Genomic DNA, 17,977 nt, shown 5'->3' with positions numbered 1-17,977 from the left:
TGTTCGCAGATTATCAATTTTGATTTGAGAAAAAGTGGGTAAAGCAAAGAACTGAACTTCAGAAGTGAATTTGATTTTTGTGGACTGCAAAATATACGTGTATACTTGGCAGAACAAGCTTGTTTGCAGTAACTGGGCAGGGCGGCAGGAGTTGAACTTTTGCAATGTTCATTTAATATGACCTTCGCTAACAGTTACTTTGGAACCCTGTGATAGCAGTAGATCGGGCAGAAAAAAAGAGTTCCAGCTAACTGTGACGTTTACTGACTATGAAAGGAACGCGAGTAGTAAGCTTTTGGCAGCCGTTCTAGTTTATCAGCACATCCCCAGGAACTTCTTTAATACTATGGACCCTGCTTCCAACGTGGTCCTTGTAAATATTGGTGTTCCATTCTAGGCCCAGCAGTGGAATCACCCCTGGTGAAATAGAGACTCTTCTCACAAGCTGTAGGTATAATCCAAACTTCACTGCAAGAATAAATATTGGTGGCCAATTCCACAGATTACACACTGTTCGACTTCACATTATTGAGAACAATACATGCTGTACTTTCAAATGGTGGTAATGAAAGGACTGATTGTCTGAGATGCTAGCTAAAAGCAGATACAAAATGTACATCAGGTCATTTTGCTCTCCTATATCCATGTGCTACATCGTCAGTCAATGGATGTAAGTGGAAATGTTAGCAGCCAAACCAGCAAAGTGAGGAACCTGCTTGTTAATCATATGGCAGCTAAATGCTGAGCAGCATTCTAGTCTTGCTTTCTGAAAAGTTATTTCTATTTCTCTGTCCTTGCAACTTCGTGTGATAGCTATTTCTATCTAACTGTTCACTCCCCCACCCCCCAATCTGTTGGCTCTCTGCTTATCTATCCACTTTTGTGCAGTGCCTCCTTCTCCATCAGCGGGTCCTATCACATTTAATTTCCACTCTGTCCTTCATGTTGCTGTTTTATCTATGTGCCCCTGAATACATTTTTGTTGAAGGGAATGATAAAGAGAGAAATAGGTGGAAAAGTGCCTGAAAGGGTGTTTTGGGGCAACCTTTGTACTGACCCATCAATGAAGTGTCTGGTAACACCAGAAAATGTTTGAATCAGGGTGAGATAAAATTATGTGTCCACATTGTTATTCTGCTACTTTTCAACACTGACGTTCTGTTCTGATGTGTAGATGGCAGAAGCCTCCACTGCTCGATATAGAGCCAATGCACCTCTTTCCCCACTGGATGGAATTCCTGTCTGCCTGAAGGAGGAAATAAAAGTTGTAAGTATAATACTGTTTGAATAGAATGGCTGCAGCATGGGAGGAGGCTAATCAGCCCTTGAGTGCCTATACCTGCTCTCTGCAAGAGCAGCTCCACTTGTTCCGTTCCCCTGCCCTTTACCTGTACTCCGACAATCTTTCTTTTCTCCTCGGATACTTTTCCAATTCCCTTTTGAAAGCCAGGTTGAATCTGCCTCCTCCACACTCTGTTAGTGCACTCCAGAGTCTAACCACTAGCTGCCTCAAAGTTTGTCCTCCTCTTGCCGTTGGATCTTTTTGTGATTATCCTTAAATTGGTCTCCTCTGGTCCTTGACTTTTCTACCAATGGGGACAGTTCCCCTCTCTACTCTGTCTAAACCCCTTCAGGTTTTGAACACCTGTAAAATCTCTACTCCAAGAAGCACAGCTTCAACTTCTCCAATCCATCCATGTAACTGAAGACCCTCATCTCTGGAGCTATTCTCATGAATAATTTCTGGGCCTTCTCAAATGCCTTTGCATCCTTCCTACGGTTCAGTGCCAGAATTGAACCCAATACTCCAGTTGAGGCCAAACTAGTGATTTATAAAGGTTTATCATAACTTCCGTCATTTGTACTCTATGCTTCTTTGTAAAAAACTCAGGATCCCATATGCATATTCACCACTTTAACAACTCTCCCTGCTACCTTCAAAGATTCATTGACTTTTACCCTCAGATCGCTCGGCTCCTGCACCCATTTTAGAATTGTGTCCTTTATTTTATATCATCTTTCATCATTCTGCCTACCAAAATATATTGCTTCATACTTCTCTGCATTAAATTTAATTCTGCCCATTCAATTAGCTTGCCTATGTCCTCTGTCACTACCCTCACCACCATTCACAGTGGTTCAAAATCTGCAGTTTGAAATTGAGCCCTGTGTCATTAATATAGATCAGGAAAACCAGTGGTCCTCATACCGACCCCTGGGCATCCCCACATATCCATTGCTAACCTAAACGTTATGGTACTGTGATCACTGTTTCCTACTTCCACTTAACCCACCTCATTCTCCAGAATCAGATCCTGCAATACTTCCACATTAGCTGGGAGATATTCTGATCTAATCTCACTTTGGAAAGTGAAAGTGAAAGTCACTCTTCCCTTTCTCTGCCCTTGACACAGTTGCTATCCTAGTATGCGTTAAGAGAATTAAATTTCTCTATTCTCGCTACTCTGTAGTTTTTGCACCTCCCTGTAATCTGATTACAAATGTTCCCCTCTACATCGTTCTCACTAAATTGTTGGCCTATAGAATGCAGCCGAAAGTGTAATAGATCATCTATTTCTTGGCTCCAAACCAACTAGATTCAGTCCTCAACTCCTCGAGTTTTTCTCTCTGTCCAGGACTGCAACATTCTCTTTAATCAATACTACTATCTCTCCTCCTATCTTTCCTTCCCTACTTTTCTTGCACACCTTTCCAGGGACTTGAGGGAGGGGGGGGGGGGGGAGACTTGGAGGGAGGGGAAGACTTGGGGAGGGAGGGAAACTGGGAGAGGGGAGACTTGTTAAATCCCTTGTTCATGGGATGTGAAGTGCCACTACAAAGGACAACATTTTTATCCATCCCTAAATACCCTTGAGAAGGTGGTGGGGTGCTGTTTCTGGAACTACGACCATCCATGTGTGTAGACATGCACAATGCTATTTTCTATATCTATTTGGTAGGACAGAGTGGCCACAAAGATGATCACGTTTGCTGCAGATCTGGGTTCATGTGTAGGTCAGACCCAGTAAGGAGAGAAAATTTCCTTTCCTAAAGGACTGGAGAAGCAAGATGAGGAGACTAAAGGATTTGTGGGGGGGAAAGTCAGCAAATGGCAGGAGAGGTTCCTTGGGAGAATGGGGAGGAAATGGGTCCCAGAATTACCTACAGAGCTGGGAGCAGCAGTAACCTATTGATTAATCTATTACTCTATGACTCAGGAGGTGCAATGAATATATGAGAGAGTGAAACCTGGGGAATTTGATCAACATAAAAACATAGAAAATAGGAGCAGGAGGAGGCCATTCAGCCCTTCAAGCTTGTTCCGCCATTCATTATGATCATGGCTGGTAATCAACTCAATAACCTAAACCCGTTTTCCCCCAATATCCTTTGATCCACTCTAAGGGCTATATCTAACTGCTTCTTGAAAAAATACAGCAATATTTTGGCCTCCACTGCTACTTGTGGTAATGAATTCCACAGGTCGACCACCCACTGGGTGAAGAAATTTCTCCTCATCTCTGTCCTAAATGGTCTACCCCGTATCCTCAGACTGTGACCTCTGGTTCTGGACGCACCCATCGGGAACATCCCCCCCCCCGGCCTTATTCTTCTGAACTCCAGCGAATACAATCCTAACCAATTCGATCTCATAAGAACTAGGAGCAGGAGTAGGCCATCTGGCCGCTTGAGCCTGCTCCACTATTTAATAAGATGATGGCAGATATTTTTGTGTACTCAGCTCCACTCACCCGCCTGCTCACTATAACTCTTAATTCCTTTACTGTTCAAAAATCTATCTACCTTTGCCTCAAAAACTTTCAACGCGGTAGCCTCAACTGGGCAGGGAATTCCATAGATTTACAACCCTTTGGGTGAAGAAGTTTCTCCTCAACTCAGTCCTAAATATGCTCTCCCTTATTTTGAGGTTATACCCACTAGTTCTAGTTTCGCCAGTGGAAACAACCTCCCTGCTTCTATCTTATCTATTCCCTTTATACTTTTACATGTTTCTATAAGATCCACCCTCGTCCTTCTACATTCCAATGAGCATGGTCCCAGTCTACTCAGTCTCTCCTCATAAGCCAATCCTCTCAACTCTGGAATCAACCTAGTGACTCTCCTCTGCATCCCCTCCAGTGCCAATATGTCCTTTCTCAAGTAAGGAGACTACAACTGTATACAGTGCTCCAGCTGTGGCCTCACCAGCACCCTATACAGTTGTAACATAACCTCCCTGTTTCTAAACTCGATCCCTCTAGCAATGAAGGACAACATTCCATTTGCCTTCCTAATTACCTGATGTATTCAGGGGCACATAGATAAAACAGCAACATGAAGGACCTGCAAGCCAACTTTTTGCGATTCATGCAGAAGGATACCCAAGTCCCTCTGCACAGCAGCATGCTGCAATTTTTTACCATCTTAATCTCACCTCATATGTCAGTCCTGCCATCCCAGGAATCAGTCTGGTAAACCTTTGCTGCACTCCCTCTAGAGCAAGAACATCCTTCCTCAGACACGGAGACCAAAACTGCACTCAGTATTCCAGGTGTGGCCTCACCAAGGCGCTGTATAATTGCAGCAAGACATCCCTGCTCCTGTACTCTTTCCACCGTACCATACAAAGGGGTAACCTCGTGCCAGAGCTCATCTCCTGTTTCGCTTCTTCCTGGGGTGCGGTACTCGTTGGGTATCTGTTGCCTCAGGCTACAAAGGGGCAGCTCAGACTATATCTACACATCCTGGTCACTGCAATGTAAATAGACCACTTATCTGTTTTGTCGTATTTTTTCTTTTTCTCTCTGTTTTTATTTGATAACACTAATGTAAATTTCGACCACATGTATAGTAAAAGGGTGAAAATTACTTATAACCTCGGTTATGATTGGCGCAACTGTATAGTTGAACTATATGGTGAGATTTACCTGTCATAAATGAAAATCTTCAATAAAAACATGTATAAAAAAATCTTTTCCACTGGTGCATGAATAGGGAACATGGGGCTGAATTTCCCAGTCCTGATTTAGAAATGGGGCTGGGAGAAAAATAGAGAATTTTGTGTTGACAGCTCCCCAATGCACTCCCACTTGAGTGACCTAACCAGAGGAGGAGTCTAACTTGCACCAGCTACCCGGTCAGCAGCAGCAGCAGGTGGATGATCAGGCTCAATTATGCCCCCACTTGGCAAGGTCAAATTGGTCATGCCATCGGTTTCTTTCCATGAAGTCCTTAAGCACCTTGGCCGCTGCCGGCCTCCTCCCGGTCTTAGACCTAGACCGGTCCAGCCCTGGATCAAGCACCGTATTGAAGTCTCCCCCTATTACCAGCTTTCCCGCCTCCAGGTCCGGGATACGCCCCGGCATACGCTTCATGAAGTTTACATCATCCCAGTTCGGGGCGTATACGTTCACCAGAACCACCGCCTCCCCTTGCAATCTGCCACTCACCATCACGTATCTACCCCCACTCTCCGCCACTATGGTCTTTGCCTCAAACAGTACCCGTTTCCCCACTAAAATAGCCACCCCCCTATTCTTCGCATCTAAGCCCGAATGGAACACCTGCCCCACCCATCCTTTACGTAGTCTAACCTGATCTGCCAGTTTCAGGTGCGTCTCCTGCAACATGACCACATCTGCCTTTAAGTTCTTTAGGTGTGCGAGTACCCGTGCCCTTTTAATTGGCCCATTCAGCCCTCTCACGTTCCACGTGATCAACCGGGTTGGGGGGCTCTTTACCCCCCCCCCCCCATGTCGACTAGCCATCCCCTTTTCTAACCCAGCCCCTCACCCAGTTCCCACGTACCCGTATATCCCACCGACGGTGCTCTCCCGTCCCGACCACCCCGCCCCATAACAGCTCCCCCTTCCCCTTAGCAGCAGCAAACCAGTTAACTCTCCCCCCACCCACCCCCCCTCCGCTAGATCCTTTTCTAGCGTTGCACCCCCCCATGTTGCTCCCAGAAGTCAGCAAACTCTGGCTGACCTCCGCTTCCCCCGTTTGTCCTCGGCCCCTCATTGTGCGAGGCCCCCTCCTTCCTGCATCCCCGTTCCCGCCACAATTACCATAGCGCAGGAGCAAAGCCCGCGTTTCCCACTCGGCCCCGCCCCTGATGGCGCAGTTCCCTTCTTCCCCTTTCCTTCCCACCGGCGCCCACAGTTCCCCATACTCCTCCCCCCCCCCCCCCCCCGCCCCCCCCCCCCCCCCCCCACACGAGGGGAAAAGAGAAAAGTTACAAAATTGAAAAAATCGCCCCCCCTTCCCCTTCCTCGTCCCACATAATCACCCCACCACTTTATTACAGAAGCTTTTTCTCTCGCCAGACTATTCCAGCTTCTCCTCCACAATGAATGTCCACGCCTCTTCTGCCGTCTCAAAGTAGTGGTGCTTCCCTTGGTGTGTGACCCACAGTCTCGCCGGCTGCAACGTTCCAAATTTAACCTTTTTGTGTAGCACCGCCTTGGCCCGGTTGAAACTTGCCCTCCTTCTCGCCACCTCCGCACTCCAATCCTGGTACACGCGGATCACCGCGTTCTCCCACCTGCAGCTCCGAGTTTTCTTTGCCCATCTTAGAGCCATCTCTCTGTCATTGTAGCGGTGAAACCTCACCACTATGGCTCGAGGCATTTCTCCTGCCTTTGGTCTTCGCGCCAGAACTCGATAAGCTCCCTCCACCTCCAAAGGGCCCATCGGGGCCTCCGATCCCATTAGCGAGTGAAGCATCGTGCTCACATATGCCCCGACGTCCGCCCCCTCTGTGCCTTCGGGAAGACCCAAGACTCTTAAATTCTTCCTCCTCGAGTTATTCTCCAGGGCTTCCAACCTCTCCACACACCTTTTGTGCTGTGCCTCGTGCGTCTCTGTCCTTCCCACCAGGCCCTGTATTTCATCCTCATTCTCCGCAGCCTTTGCCTTCACGACCCGAAGCTCCAACTCCTGGGTCCTCTGCGCCTCCTTTAGCCCTTCAATCGCCTGTAGCATCGGGGCCAACACCTCCTTCTTCAGCTCTTCCACACAGCGCCGCAGGAACTCTTGTTGCTCCGGGCCCCATACCAAACAGCCACCTTCCAATGCCATCTTGCTTCGAGCTTCCCTTCCTTGCCGCTGCTCCAGTGGATCCACTGCAATCCGGCCGCTATCCTCTCCTTTATCCATATTTATCCGGGGGGATTCCCTCCTATTTCGCCACACAATGATTTTGGCCGTTAAAAATTGCCGTTTGGGCTCCTAATAAGAGCCCAAAAGTCCGTTTCAACGGGAGGTGCCGAAACATGCGACTTAGCTGGTCATCGCAGCACCCGGAAGCTGGCTTCTTTCCAATAGTTGATGGGCCCCCTGTTAAAGCCAAAGCCATTGCCTGGAGGTGGCCTCCACCTTCCTGGAGTTGAGGAACACAACTGCCGCTGCAGGCCATCATGCTACTGACATCTTTCCATGGTCTGTTCTAAGTTCCCAACTCACAATTGAGTCCAGAACTGACGTTCTGACAATCTCGGCAAACATCCAGCACAAGTAGACTGAAACTGATCATTCTCACTGGAAGGCCAGGTGAAGGAAGGTTTTGGAGCTGAGGGTCATTAAGTGACTATTAAGTCAGAGAATACAAGATTATTCACAAGGGAATGGGGTAAATATTTGGAAACCAATATATTTTCCTTCTTGGGGGGGCAGGGCGGGGGAAGCACCAGAATGACCTCCTTCTGTGCTTTAATTTCTGCCATCCAGGAAAATTCTCCTCTTTATCCTGTCTGGCCGCAGGGAGTGGTTTTGAAATGTTGGTGGTTAGATTAAATCAAACACTGAGCCCAGTGTACTTTGTGCTATCTCTGTTTTTGTTCAGACTGTGATGTCCAAGTACATATTACTTATGTCTGAGGATGCTCGTTTAGACTTGTCACCTTCACACACATAGAATCATAGAATCATAGAAGTTTACAGCATGGAAACAGGCCCTTCGGCCCAACCAGTCCATGCCGCCCAGTTTTTTACCATTAAGCTAGTCCCAGTTGCCCGCACTTGGCCCATAACCCTCTATACCCATCTTACCCATGTAACCATCTAAATGCTTTTTGAAAGACACAATTGTACCCGCTTCTACTACTACCTCTGGCAGCCCATTCCAGACACTCACTACCCTCTGAGTGAAGAAATTGCCCCTCTGGGCCCTTCTGAATCTCTCCCCTCTCACCTTAAACCTATGCCCTCTAGTTTTAGACTCCCCTACCTTTGGGAAAAGATGTTGACTATCTACCTTATCTATGCCCCTCATTATTTTATAGACCTCTATAAGATCACCCCTAAGCCTCCTACGCTCCAGGGAAAAAAGTCCCAGTCTATCCAGCCTCTCCTTATAACTCAAACCATCAAGTCCCGGCAACATCCTAGTAAATCTTTTCTGCACTCTTTCTAGTTTAATAATATCCTTTCTATAATAGGGTGACCAGAACTGCACACAGTATTCCAAGTGTGGCCGTACCAATGTCTTGTACAACTTCAACAAGACGTCCCAACTCCTATATTCAATGTTCTGACCAATGAAACCAAGCATGCCGAATGCCTTCTTCACCACCCTGTCCACCTGCGACTCCACCTTCAAGGAGCTATGAACCTGTACTCCTAGATCTCTTTGTTCTATAACTCTCCCCAACGCCATACCATTAACTGAGTAGGTCCTGGCCTGATTCGATCTGCCAAAATGCATCACCTCACATTTATCTAAATTAAACTCCATCTGCCATTCGTCGGCCCACTGGCCTATCTGATGCAATTTGTTATTTTTGACTCCTAGAACAGTTAAAAGTATCAGAACAAATTAAACATTTGTATCCTTCACCTATCTGCTTTATTTTCTTTAATGTCGAGAAAACTTTATAAATTTAGAATTTTCTTTTCAATTTAGGCTTGAGTTGTACATTTTGTCACTGTGTGATTCTTCAGTCTATTTGCGAGTTGTTTTGTTTTAATATTTGGTCTTGCGACGTGAGAGATGCTGTCAATATTGTAGTAATTGCCCATTTCTAGTTTCTCTAAAATGATTGTGGTAGGGCCTTCTCTTTAAGCAGCCAGCTGTTTAAGGGGGAGTGGAGAGAGGAGGACTGCTGCAGACAACAATATCTTCCAAAAACCGTTGCTCCTTGTAACCAGAAATATAATAGGACAATGCTTTAGTACAGTAGGTTTGAGGTCTCTGATGTCGGCCTTGAGAGCTAACTAAACAGAAGGAACTTTGTGTAATTGCAAAACTTCAGGTCAATATGTTTGCATTTGTAAGATTTATCTTTTTAAAAAATCAAAAAGCGGAATGTCAGCTGACTGCTGTACCAGGCTACATTCCTTTCTTAAAGTGATACTGCCTTCAGACATGGGAACCAGAGATTCCCAGATAGCAGACCGCTTCGCATTTGTAACATCAGAGATTGCCACTCTCATGTCCAAAAATGTTGGAATTTTCCTTTTTAATTCAGAATTTTGGTAAGATTTGTATTGGAGGAGAATGTGAAGATTGGGGGCTTTTATCACATTGAAGAGGATAATTGGCTGGAAAACAGTACAATGCTGCGTGCAATTTGTTGGGTGGTGCCCCTCGCCTTTCCTTTGCTCATAAAATTGCTCTTTATAGGAATGTTAAACTGTAAATCGCCAAAAGGAGTAAAAGCACATGATGGTGCAAACTAAATAATCAAATTTGTCTGCTGCTCAAACCCACATCTGTGCTTTTTGTCAATTCCAGTTTGCTTCTTGATGTGTTGGGTACTCTGCTACACAGACGAACCAACACGGTTGCGAATGGTGCAACTCAGTTTTATTACTAACATATATTTACAGTGGGAAACTGGTTACTGAGGTTCGATCATAACCCTTGAATCTGTGGACCTATTCCTAACACTATCTTGGAGTGACATTCAGCACATGGTGGATGTCTGAGTGGCTTGCTGTGAGCTCTGTGCCCTGAGTTGGCTCCTCCTGGAATGAGCCGGAAGTGTCGTGTTCCCTGTTTTGTAGTGTGTATGCTCTTGCCTGTGATTGGCTGTGGTGTTGTGTGTGTTGATTTGTCCGTTGATCTGTCCATCAGTGTGTATGTATGTTTGTACCATGATGTTTACCTGAATATCATGACACTCCTGTCATCCAGAACTCTTCTGCCTGTGTCCTAACACACATATCAAATTCCACTCCCTAACCACCATCACCTTCAACCGTAAACCAGACAAAGGGGGTGATTCTCCCAAATGGAGCCCAAGTGTTCGCACCGTCGTGAACGCCGTCACGTTTCACGATGACGTGAACCGGGCCCGGGTACGACCGATTCTGTCCCCCACAGGGGGCCAGCACGGCGCTGGAGCAGTTCATGCCGCTCCAGCCTCCCTTCCCGGCGTCAAATGGGCCACGCCAACCTGCGCATGCGCGGGGGACTTCTTCCGCGCGCCAGCCCCGACTCAACATGGCGTCGGCGTTCAGGGGCCGGCCGCGCAGGAAAGTAGGCCCGTGGGGGGGGGGAGGGAAAGAGAGGCCAGCCCGCCGATTGGTGGGCCCCGATCGCGGGCCAGACCCCATCGGAGGCCCCCCCCCCCCCCCCGGGGACGGAGCCCCCCCCCCCCCCCCCCACAGGCCGCCCCCCGACCGTTTGCGCAGAGTTCCTGCCGGCAGCGGACCAGGGGTGAACGGCGCCGGCGGGACTCTGTCATATCCGCGCGGCCGCTCGGCCCATGCATGCACTAATCGCGCCGGCGCAAATGGCCCCGATTCTCCGCACCTCAGAGAATCGCGCATGGCGAGGTTGCGGCGATTCTCCGGCCCGGCGCAGGGCTCGGAGAATCGCCCCCTAAAACTCTGCATTCCTCCAATTCCGTTCCCTTTGCCCTACCACTACTTTTGCCATCTAAGCCCCAAGGTTAGGTATTCCCTCTCCTTCCCTAACTTGTCAACCTTTTGATTTCCCTCCTTTAATACCCTCCCTAAAACTTGGCTCGTTAACTGTGTTTTCATTCGCAATTGTTAATATCTCCCTGTTGGACTATTTTTGACAGATTTTCTTTTTGTGAGACACCTTTGGACATTTTTCTATGCTTTATAAATGTAAGCTGTTCTTCCAATCCATTCAGTAACAATTCCAGGTTATTTTTAAGGTGCGCTATTATAACCTGTCCTGTCGAGCTTGGGACCAAGTCATTTCTGGGTTGTGGAATTTTCTCGATTTTAGAATGACTGAGAATGTCTGACCACAATTGTGTGAACTGGAAAATTCTGTAGATATAACAATTTATTTGAAACATGAATGATTATAAAGTTGTAATAAAAGTTTTACTTATCCAAATGCTGCATCTTCCATGTCTCAGCTCTGAAAGCCAGATAGAGAAATAGAGAGAGATAGACACAGGTGGAGAATCCCGCTCCTGGTGTTTCCGGGTTTTGGATTTGCGGACTGGAGAGTTGAGGTGTTTATAAATCTGAGTTGACAAGCTATAATTGTCCTTGAGCCTTGTTACTTGTGGGTTGACTGAACTATAACGGCCCGTAACCATTGAATGAGTAAAATGTTAAACGTGAAGTAGTCTGGGACGTTTAATGAATGTAGTTATTGCACAGTTGTGTTTTGTTTAGTTGGTATTTTTCCTTCAAAATAAGTTCAGTTGTTGTGCAGTTGAAGGTTTGTGAATTAACCATACCTGACAGTAGCTACAGCTTCTGGACTGTAACAATAAATACAGTTCAAATGATCAAATGCAAATGTTTTGACTTCTGATGGCGACATGTAGGTGGAGGTCGCACGTTGGGTGACTCCTGCTAGAGCTTTCATTTTTTGGCCCTTTTCACGCAGATTTGGGGGAAAATGTCATATGATCGATCTCCAGAAACGCTGTGGTAACTCAGGATTTTGAAAACCCAACCGAAAAATAAGGGACGAAAAGGAGCGAGCGATAGTCCACCTGAGAGCTCGGGTTCAGTGCGGAGTTCAGTTGGTAGAAAGATGGCGGGAGCAAGCTCGCCAGGTGAGGCTGCGCCCATTACGGTGGACACGCTGGCTGAGGTAATGGCGGTGGAGTTTGAGCGGCATGGAAAGGAAATGATGGGAACGCTCAAACAGTTGGTGGACAATACGCTGGCCCTGATAAAGGAGGCTGTTGGAAAGATGCCGACGGCAGTGTGGGTACCAGGAGAAGTGTTGAAAGGGACAGAGGAGGCATTGTTGCTTCAGGAAACCAGCTCACCTCAATGGGCGAGGAGCTGTGGAGGAGAGCAGCCAAGGGCTGAGAGACAAAGTGGAGGACTTGGAGAACAGGTCACGGCAGCAGAATCTGCGGATTGTGGGACTGCCTGAGGGGTTGGAGGGCCGGAGGCCAATGGAGTGCTTTTTGGTGATGTTCGCTAAGCTTTTGTTGGAGGAGAAGAAGGACTCCTCCCTCTTTGAGCTGGATAGGGCTCACCGGTTGCTCTGGCCGAAGCCAAAGGCGATCGAACCACTAAGACTGTGGTAGTCAGTGTTTATAGCTACCAGATGAAGGAAAAGGTGCTGAGATGAGCAAAGTAGAATTGAGAGGTGAGATGGGAAGGCAATGGTATTCGAATATACCAAGACCTCACGGTAGAGATGGCAAGACGGCGGGCGGCCTTCAACAAGACGAAGGCAGCATTGTACAAGAGTAACATGCGATTTGGAATGGTCTAGACGACGAAATTGAGAGTTATGCATAATTCCAAGGACTAGTTACTTTGAGACGGCGGAGAGACTTTCGTGAAGGACTGAACTGAGTTTGGACTTTGTGTTTTCTTATGTTGCATCTGGGAGGGGATGGTTCTGGGATGTTGGGGTAATATGTTCGGATTTATTTCTCTTTGTTTGGGGGTCTATTGTGTTGGGTTTGGAAGGACTGGTTGTGGGAATCTTTTATTTTGTTTTTTCCGCATTGGGCATGTGGGGAGGAGGCTCTGGTAGGGGCCACCTCGCTAGCAAACTGTGGTAATACCAGGTATTGCGGTACCTGAGAGGTGGATAACCATTTGTTAGACCCAGGAGTCTACCATTGGCTGATGTACATAGCTCCGCCCTGAGAGGCGGAGTATAAGAACCAATGCCGTCCCAGCAGCCTTCACTTTCTGTATCGAAGCTGCTGGGGACAGTTCTAGCAGATTAAAGCCTATTAGTTATGCCTCACCTTGTCTCGAGATTAATTGATTGTGCATCAATTTAATCTGCTACAACTTCAGTTGAAAGGATGGATCTCCGTATCAAACCGTAGTGCCTTCAGCTCAGCCCCCACACGGACAACTCTGCTGCTATCTTCAAACATTGGCTGGCGTGCTTTAAGGGCTACCTTGACACGGCCGCCGGCACCCACACGGAAGGACAAAAGATGCATCTTCTACGCTCACGGGTCAGCCCTGGGATCTACCCTCTTACCGAGGAGGCGGAGAATTATGCTGCCGCGATCGAGCTGCTAGAAGGACATTATATCCGCCCTGTGAACCAGGTCTACGCTCGTCACCTGCTGGCGACTAGGAGGCAAAGCCCCAAGGAAACGTTGGAAGACTTCTATCGGGCGCTGCTGGTGCTGGGCCGAAACTGTGGCTGCCCGCCAGTTTCGGGGAACGAGCACACGGAACTTTTGATCAGGGATGCTTTCGTGGCAGGTATGACCTCCCCGATATCCGCCGAAGGCTCCTAGAAATGGACACTCTGGGACTTACTGAGGCACGGGCCCTGGCGGGGTCCATGGACGTTGCCTATAAAAACGCGCTGTCCTTTGCTCCCGAACACGCGGCGGCCCCCTGGTCTGCATGGCACCCCGTAGCGGCAGCCCCTCAGACCTTTCCCCTGACCCTGCAAGCCTGCGCGGCGAGACGGCCCGCTTACGCCGCCGGACAACGCTGTTTCTTCTGCAGGCAGGCGAATCATCCCTGCCCGGCCCGCACCGCCACCTGCAAAGGGTGCGGCAAGAAGGGCCACTATGTGGGGGTCTGCCAGGCTGTGGCTGCGGTCTCCAGCGACTATCGACAACTGCCTTTCAGGCCCCGACCGCCCAGCGCTCACCGCCACCCCGCTATCCTCAGGCCACGTGCGACCCCTGGGCACGGCCATTTTGCCCCCCCGGACGCCACACTGGATGGGTGGGCGCCGCCATTTTGTTCCTCGCCGCCACCATCTTCTTCATCCCCGGACACCATGTGCGACCCTGGCCCCCAGCACAGCCGACTACATGCTGCCCGACCAGAACGCTCCATTTCTGCAACTGGCCTCGGTGACTCTGGACCAGAGCCGGCCCCGGACGCTTGCGAAAGCTACAACGACAATCTCCATCAACGGCCATGAGACGTCGTGCCTGATCGACTCTGGGAGCACGGAAAGCTTTGTTCACCCCGACACGGTAAGGCGCTGTTCTCTTGTCACCCATCCCGTAAATCAAAGGATCTCCCTGGCCTCCGGGTCACACGCGGTGGAGATAAAGGGGTTCTGCCAAGCAAACCTCACTGTTCAAGGCAGGGAATTCCCCAATTTCCGCCTGTACGTCCTGCCGCAGCTCTGCGCAGCCACCCTCCTTGGGCTGGATTTCCAGTGCCATCTGCAAAGCCTGACTTTTAAATTCAGCGGCCCTATACCCCCTTACTGTCTGCGGCCTCGCGACCCTTAAGGTCGACCCACCTTCCCTGTTTGCGAACCTCACCCCAGATTGCAAACCTGTCGCCACCGAGCAGATGGTACAGTGACCAGGACCGGACCTTCATCAGGTCGGAGGTCCAGAGGCTGCTGAGGGAAGGAGTTATCGAAGCGAGCAACAGTCCCTGGAGAGCTCAAGTAATGGTGGTAAAGACCGGGGAGAAACATAGGATGGTCATTGACTACAGCCAGACCATCAAACAGGTTTACGCAGCTGGATGCGTACCCTCTCCCCCGTATAGCCAACCTGGTGAACAGGATTGCGCAATGCAAGGTTTTCTACACGGTGGATCTCAAGTCTGCCTACCACCAGCTACCCCTCCGTAATGGTGACCGCCAGTACACTGCCTTCGAAGCAGACGGGCGGCTCTATCACTTTTTAAGGGTCCCCTTCGGTGTCACGAACGGGGTCTCGGTCTTCCAATGAGAGATGGACCAAATGGTGGACCGGTACGGCTTACACGCAACGTTCCCATATCTGGATAACGTCGCCATCTGCGGCCATGACCAGCAGGACCACGACACCAACCTCTGTAAATTTCTCCAGACCGCGAAAATCCTTAATCTGACATACAATAAGGATAAATGCGTGTTTAGCACCGACCGTCTAGACATTCTACGTAGTGCGAAGTGGAATCGTAGGCCCCGACCCTGAGCGCATGCGCCCCCTCATGGAGTTCCCCCTCCCTCACTGCCCTAAAGCGCTGCCTCGGGTTCTTCAGCTATTATGCACACTGGGTCCCCAATTACGCAGACGAGGCTCGACCCCTGATCCAGTCCACAACCTTCCCCCTGTCGACGGAGGCCCGCCAGGCCTTCAGCCGCATCAAAGCAGACATTGCAAAAGCCACGATGTGCGCCATCGACGAGTCCCTCCCCTTCCAGGTCGAGAGCGATGCGTCCGACATAGCTCTGGCGGCCACCCTCAATCAGGCGGGCAGGCCCGTGGCTTTCTTCTCCCGTACTCTCCATGCTTCCGAAATTCGCCACTCCTCGGTCGAAAAGGAGGCCCAGGCCATAGTAGAAGCTGTGCGACACTGGAGGCATTACCTGGCCGGCAGGAGATTCACTCTCCTCACGGACCAACGGTCGGTTGCCTTCATGTTCGATAATGCACAGCGGTGCAAGATTAAGAACGACAAGATCTTGCGGTGGAGGATAGAACTCTCCACCTACAATTACGAGATCTTGTACCGTCCCGGGAAACTGAACGAGCCTCCTGATGCCCTGTCCCGCGGCACTTGTGCCACCACACAAGTGGACCGCCTCCGAAACCTCCACGAGGACCTCTACCACCCAGGGGTCACTCGTTTCTTTAATTTTATCAAGACCTGCAACCTGCCCTACTCCATCGAGGAGGTCAGGACCGACACCAGGGACTGCCAAACCTGCGCGGAGTGCAAACCACACTTCTACAGGCCAGAGAGGGCGCACCTGATAAAGGCTTCCCGTCCCTTTGAACGCCTCAGCATGGATTTCAAAGGCCCCCTCCCCTCCACCGACCGCAACACGTATTTCCTGAACGTGATTGACGAGTACTCCCGGTTCCCATTCGCTATCCCCTGCCCAAACATGACCACAACCACCGTCATCAAGGCCCTCCAGGGTATCTTTACACTGTTCGGTTTCCCCGCATACATACACAGCGATAGGGGGTCCTCCTTTATGAGCGACGAACTGCGTCAATTCCTGCTCAGCAAGGGCATCGCCTCGAGCAGGACGACCAGTTACAACCCCCGGGGAAACGAGCACATAGAGAGGGAGAACGGAACTTCTGGAACACCGTTCTACTGGCCCTACGGTCTAGGAATCTCCCGCTGGCAGGAAGTCCTCCCGGTGGCCCTCCACTCCATCCGGTCACTGCTCTGTACAACCACAAATCAGACACCTCATGAACGTCTCCTTGTTTTCCCCCAGGAAGTCCTCCTCCGGGACCTCGCTCCCAACCTGGCTAGCGACACCCCGCATTTCCGACGGCATGGACACGCTGCCGCCGGATGGGAGAATTATGCCCATCAGGTTACAGCTTGAGCTGCTTCAACTTGTTATCTCAAAGCTTGTGTGATAATGGCTGTGTGCATTCTAAAGAACCTTTGTCTGCAGTTAATTATTTGAGGGACTTCTGCTTTATCATTTTTTAGCATTTCATTACACTTACGTTTTTAGGATCTTTTCTATTACTTTGCTTTTTCTCATGTTCCTTGGGTTTTATCATCATCCCTTCATGTTTCAAATGACATCTTTCCCATTTTATTTTACAGGGGGTTGGAGTGTCCTGGAGCAGGAGAGGGCTGGAGGAGCCAGTAGGGTTTGAGGAGGTTTGAGCAGCAGTAGGGAAGATGCAAACGAGTAAGGCACCATGGCCATTGCGCTGAGGTGCTCGGATAAGTGGAGGGGGATAGTGAGGAGGGGGGGTGGAGCATGATTTGTTGTTGTACAGCTCGGACCTGGGTTCCACAGTGGGGCATATAATGGGGCTGCTCAGGAGATTTGAGGCTTTTTCAGGTTATAAGGTAAATCTGGAAAAGAGTGAGTGCTTTTTGGTGTCATTGCTGGGGGCGGGAACTGGCTTGGGGGAGGGGGGGGAGGTTGCCGTTTCGGGTGGTGACTACCCAATTTAGGTACATGGTGCTGCAGGTGGCTCGAGACTGACCCGGCTTCTTAAATTGAATATTACGAGCCTGGTGGGTCGGGTCGAGGCAGATTTGTTGAGATGGGTCAGCCTTCCCCTGTCATTAGCAGGCCGGATGCAGGCAGTAAAGATGAATATCTTGCCACAGTTTTTATTTTTATTTCAGTGCCTACCGTCTTTTTGCTGAAAGCGTTTTTATCGGGGTGGAACGGTGATTTTGTCGCTTGTCTGGGCAGGCAAGGATTTGGAAGATGGTGCTTCAGAGAGGGTGGCAGTCGGGGGGTCTGGCCCCTCCAAACCTGTTGTATTATTATTGGGCGGCTGAGAAGGTGAGGGGTTGGAATAAGGAGCCAGAGGCTATGTGGGTGAGGATGGAGGCAGGCTCTTGTCAGGGTCGCGGGCACTGCTCGCGTTTGCCTCAGGAAAATATTCAGAGTCCAATGGTGGTGGCCACGTTGAAGATATGGAGGCACTTTGGGCAGCACTTTAGGTTAGGGAAGGGGTCAAGCTGATGCCGATCCGAGGGAAGCATGGGTTTGAGCTGGCGAGGCTGGATGCTGGGAGATGGGAGGAGTGGGGGGGGTGGGAAGAGATGATGGAAATGAAGGAGGAGATGACGAAGAAGTTTGGGATTCCATGGGCGGTATATGCAGGTGTGGGATTTTGTGAAAAAGGTTTGCCTGACTTCC

The 17,977-nt window shown here is 49.5% G+C and overlaps 1 protein-coding gene across 1 annotated transcript in view; it reads left to right on the top strand.

Moving 5' to 3' along the window:
- Positions 1 to 17,977, top strand: part of LOC140427892 (uncharacterized) — a 98,682-nt gene that overhangs the window by 16,991 nt on the left and 63,714 nt on the right. The window contains exon 7 of the mRNA XM_072513722.1: positions 1,175 to 1,267. Coding sequence (XP_072369823.1) covers positions 1,175 to 1,267 — 93 coding nt within the window. The remainder of the gene's footprint in view (positions 1 to 1,174; positions 1,268 to 17,977) is intronic.

This window comes from Scyliorhinus torazame, chromosome 8 (assembly GCF_047496885.1).
Source record: "Scyliorhinus torazame isolate Kashiwa2021f chromosome 8, sScyTor2.1, whole genome shotgun sequence".
Classification (NCBI taxonomy): Eukaryota; Metazoa; Chordata; class Chondrichthyes; order Carcharhiniformes; family Scyliorhinidae; genus Scyliorhinus; species Scyliorhinus torazame.
This window is presented reverse-complemented; position numbering and strand designations above follow the sequence as displayed.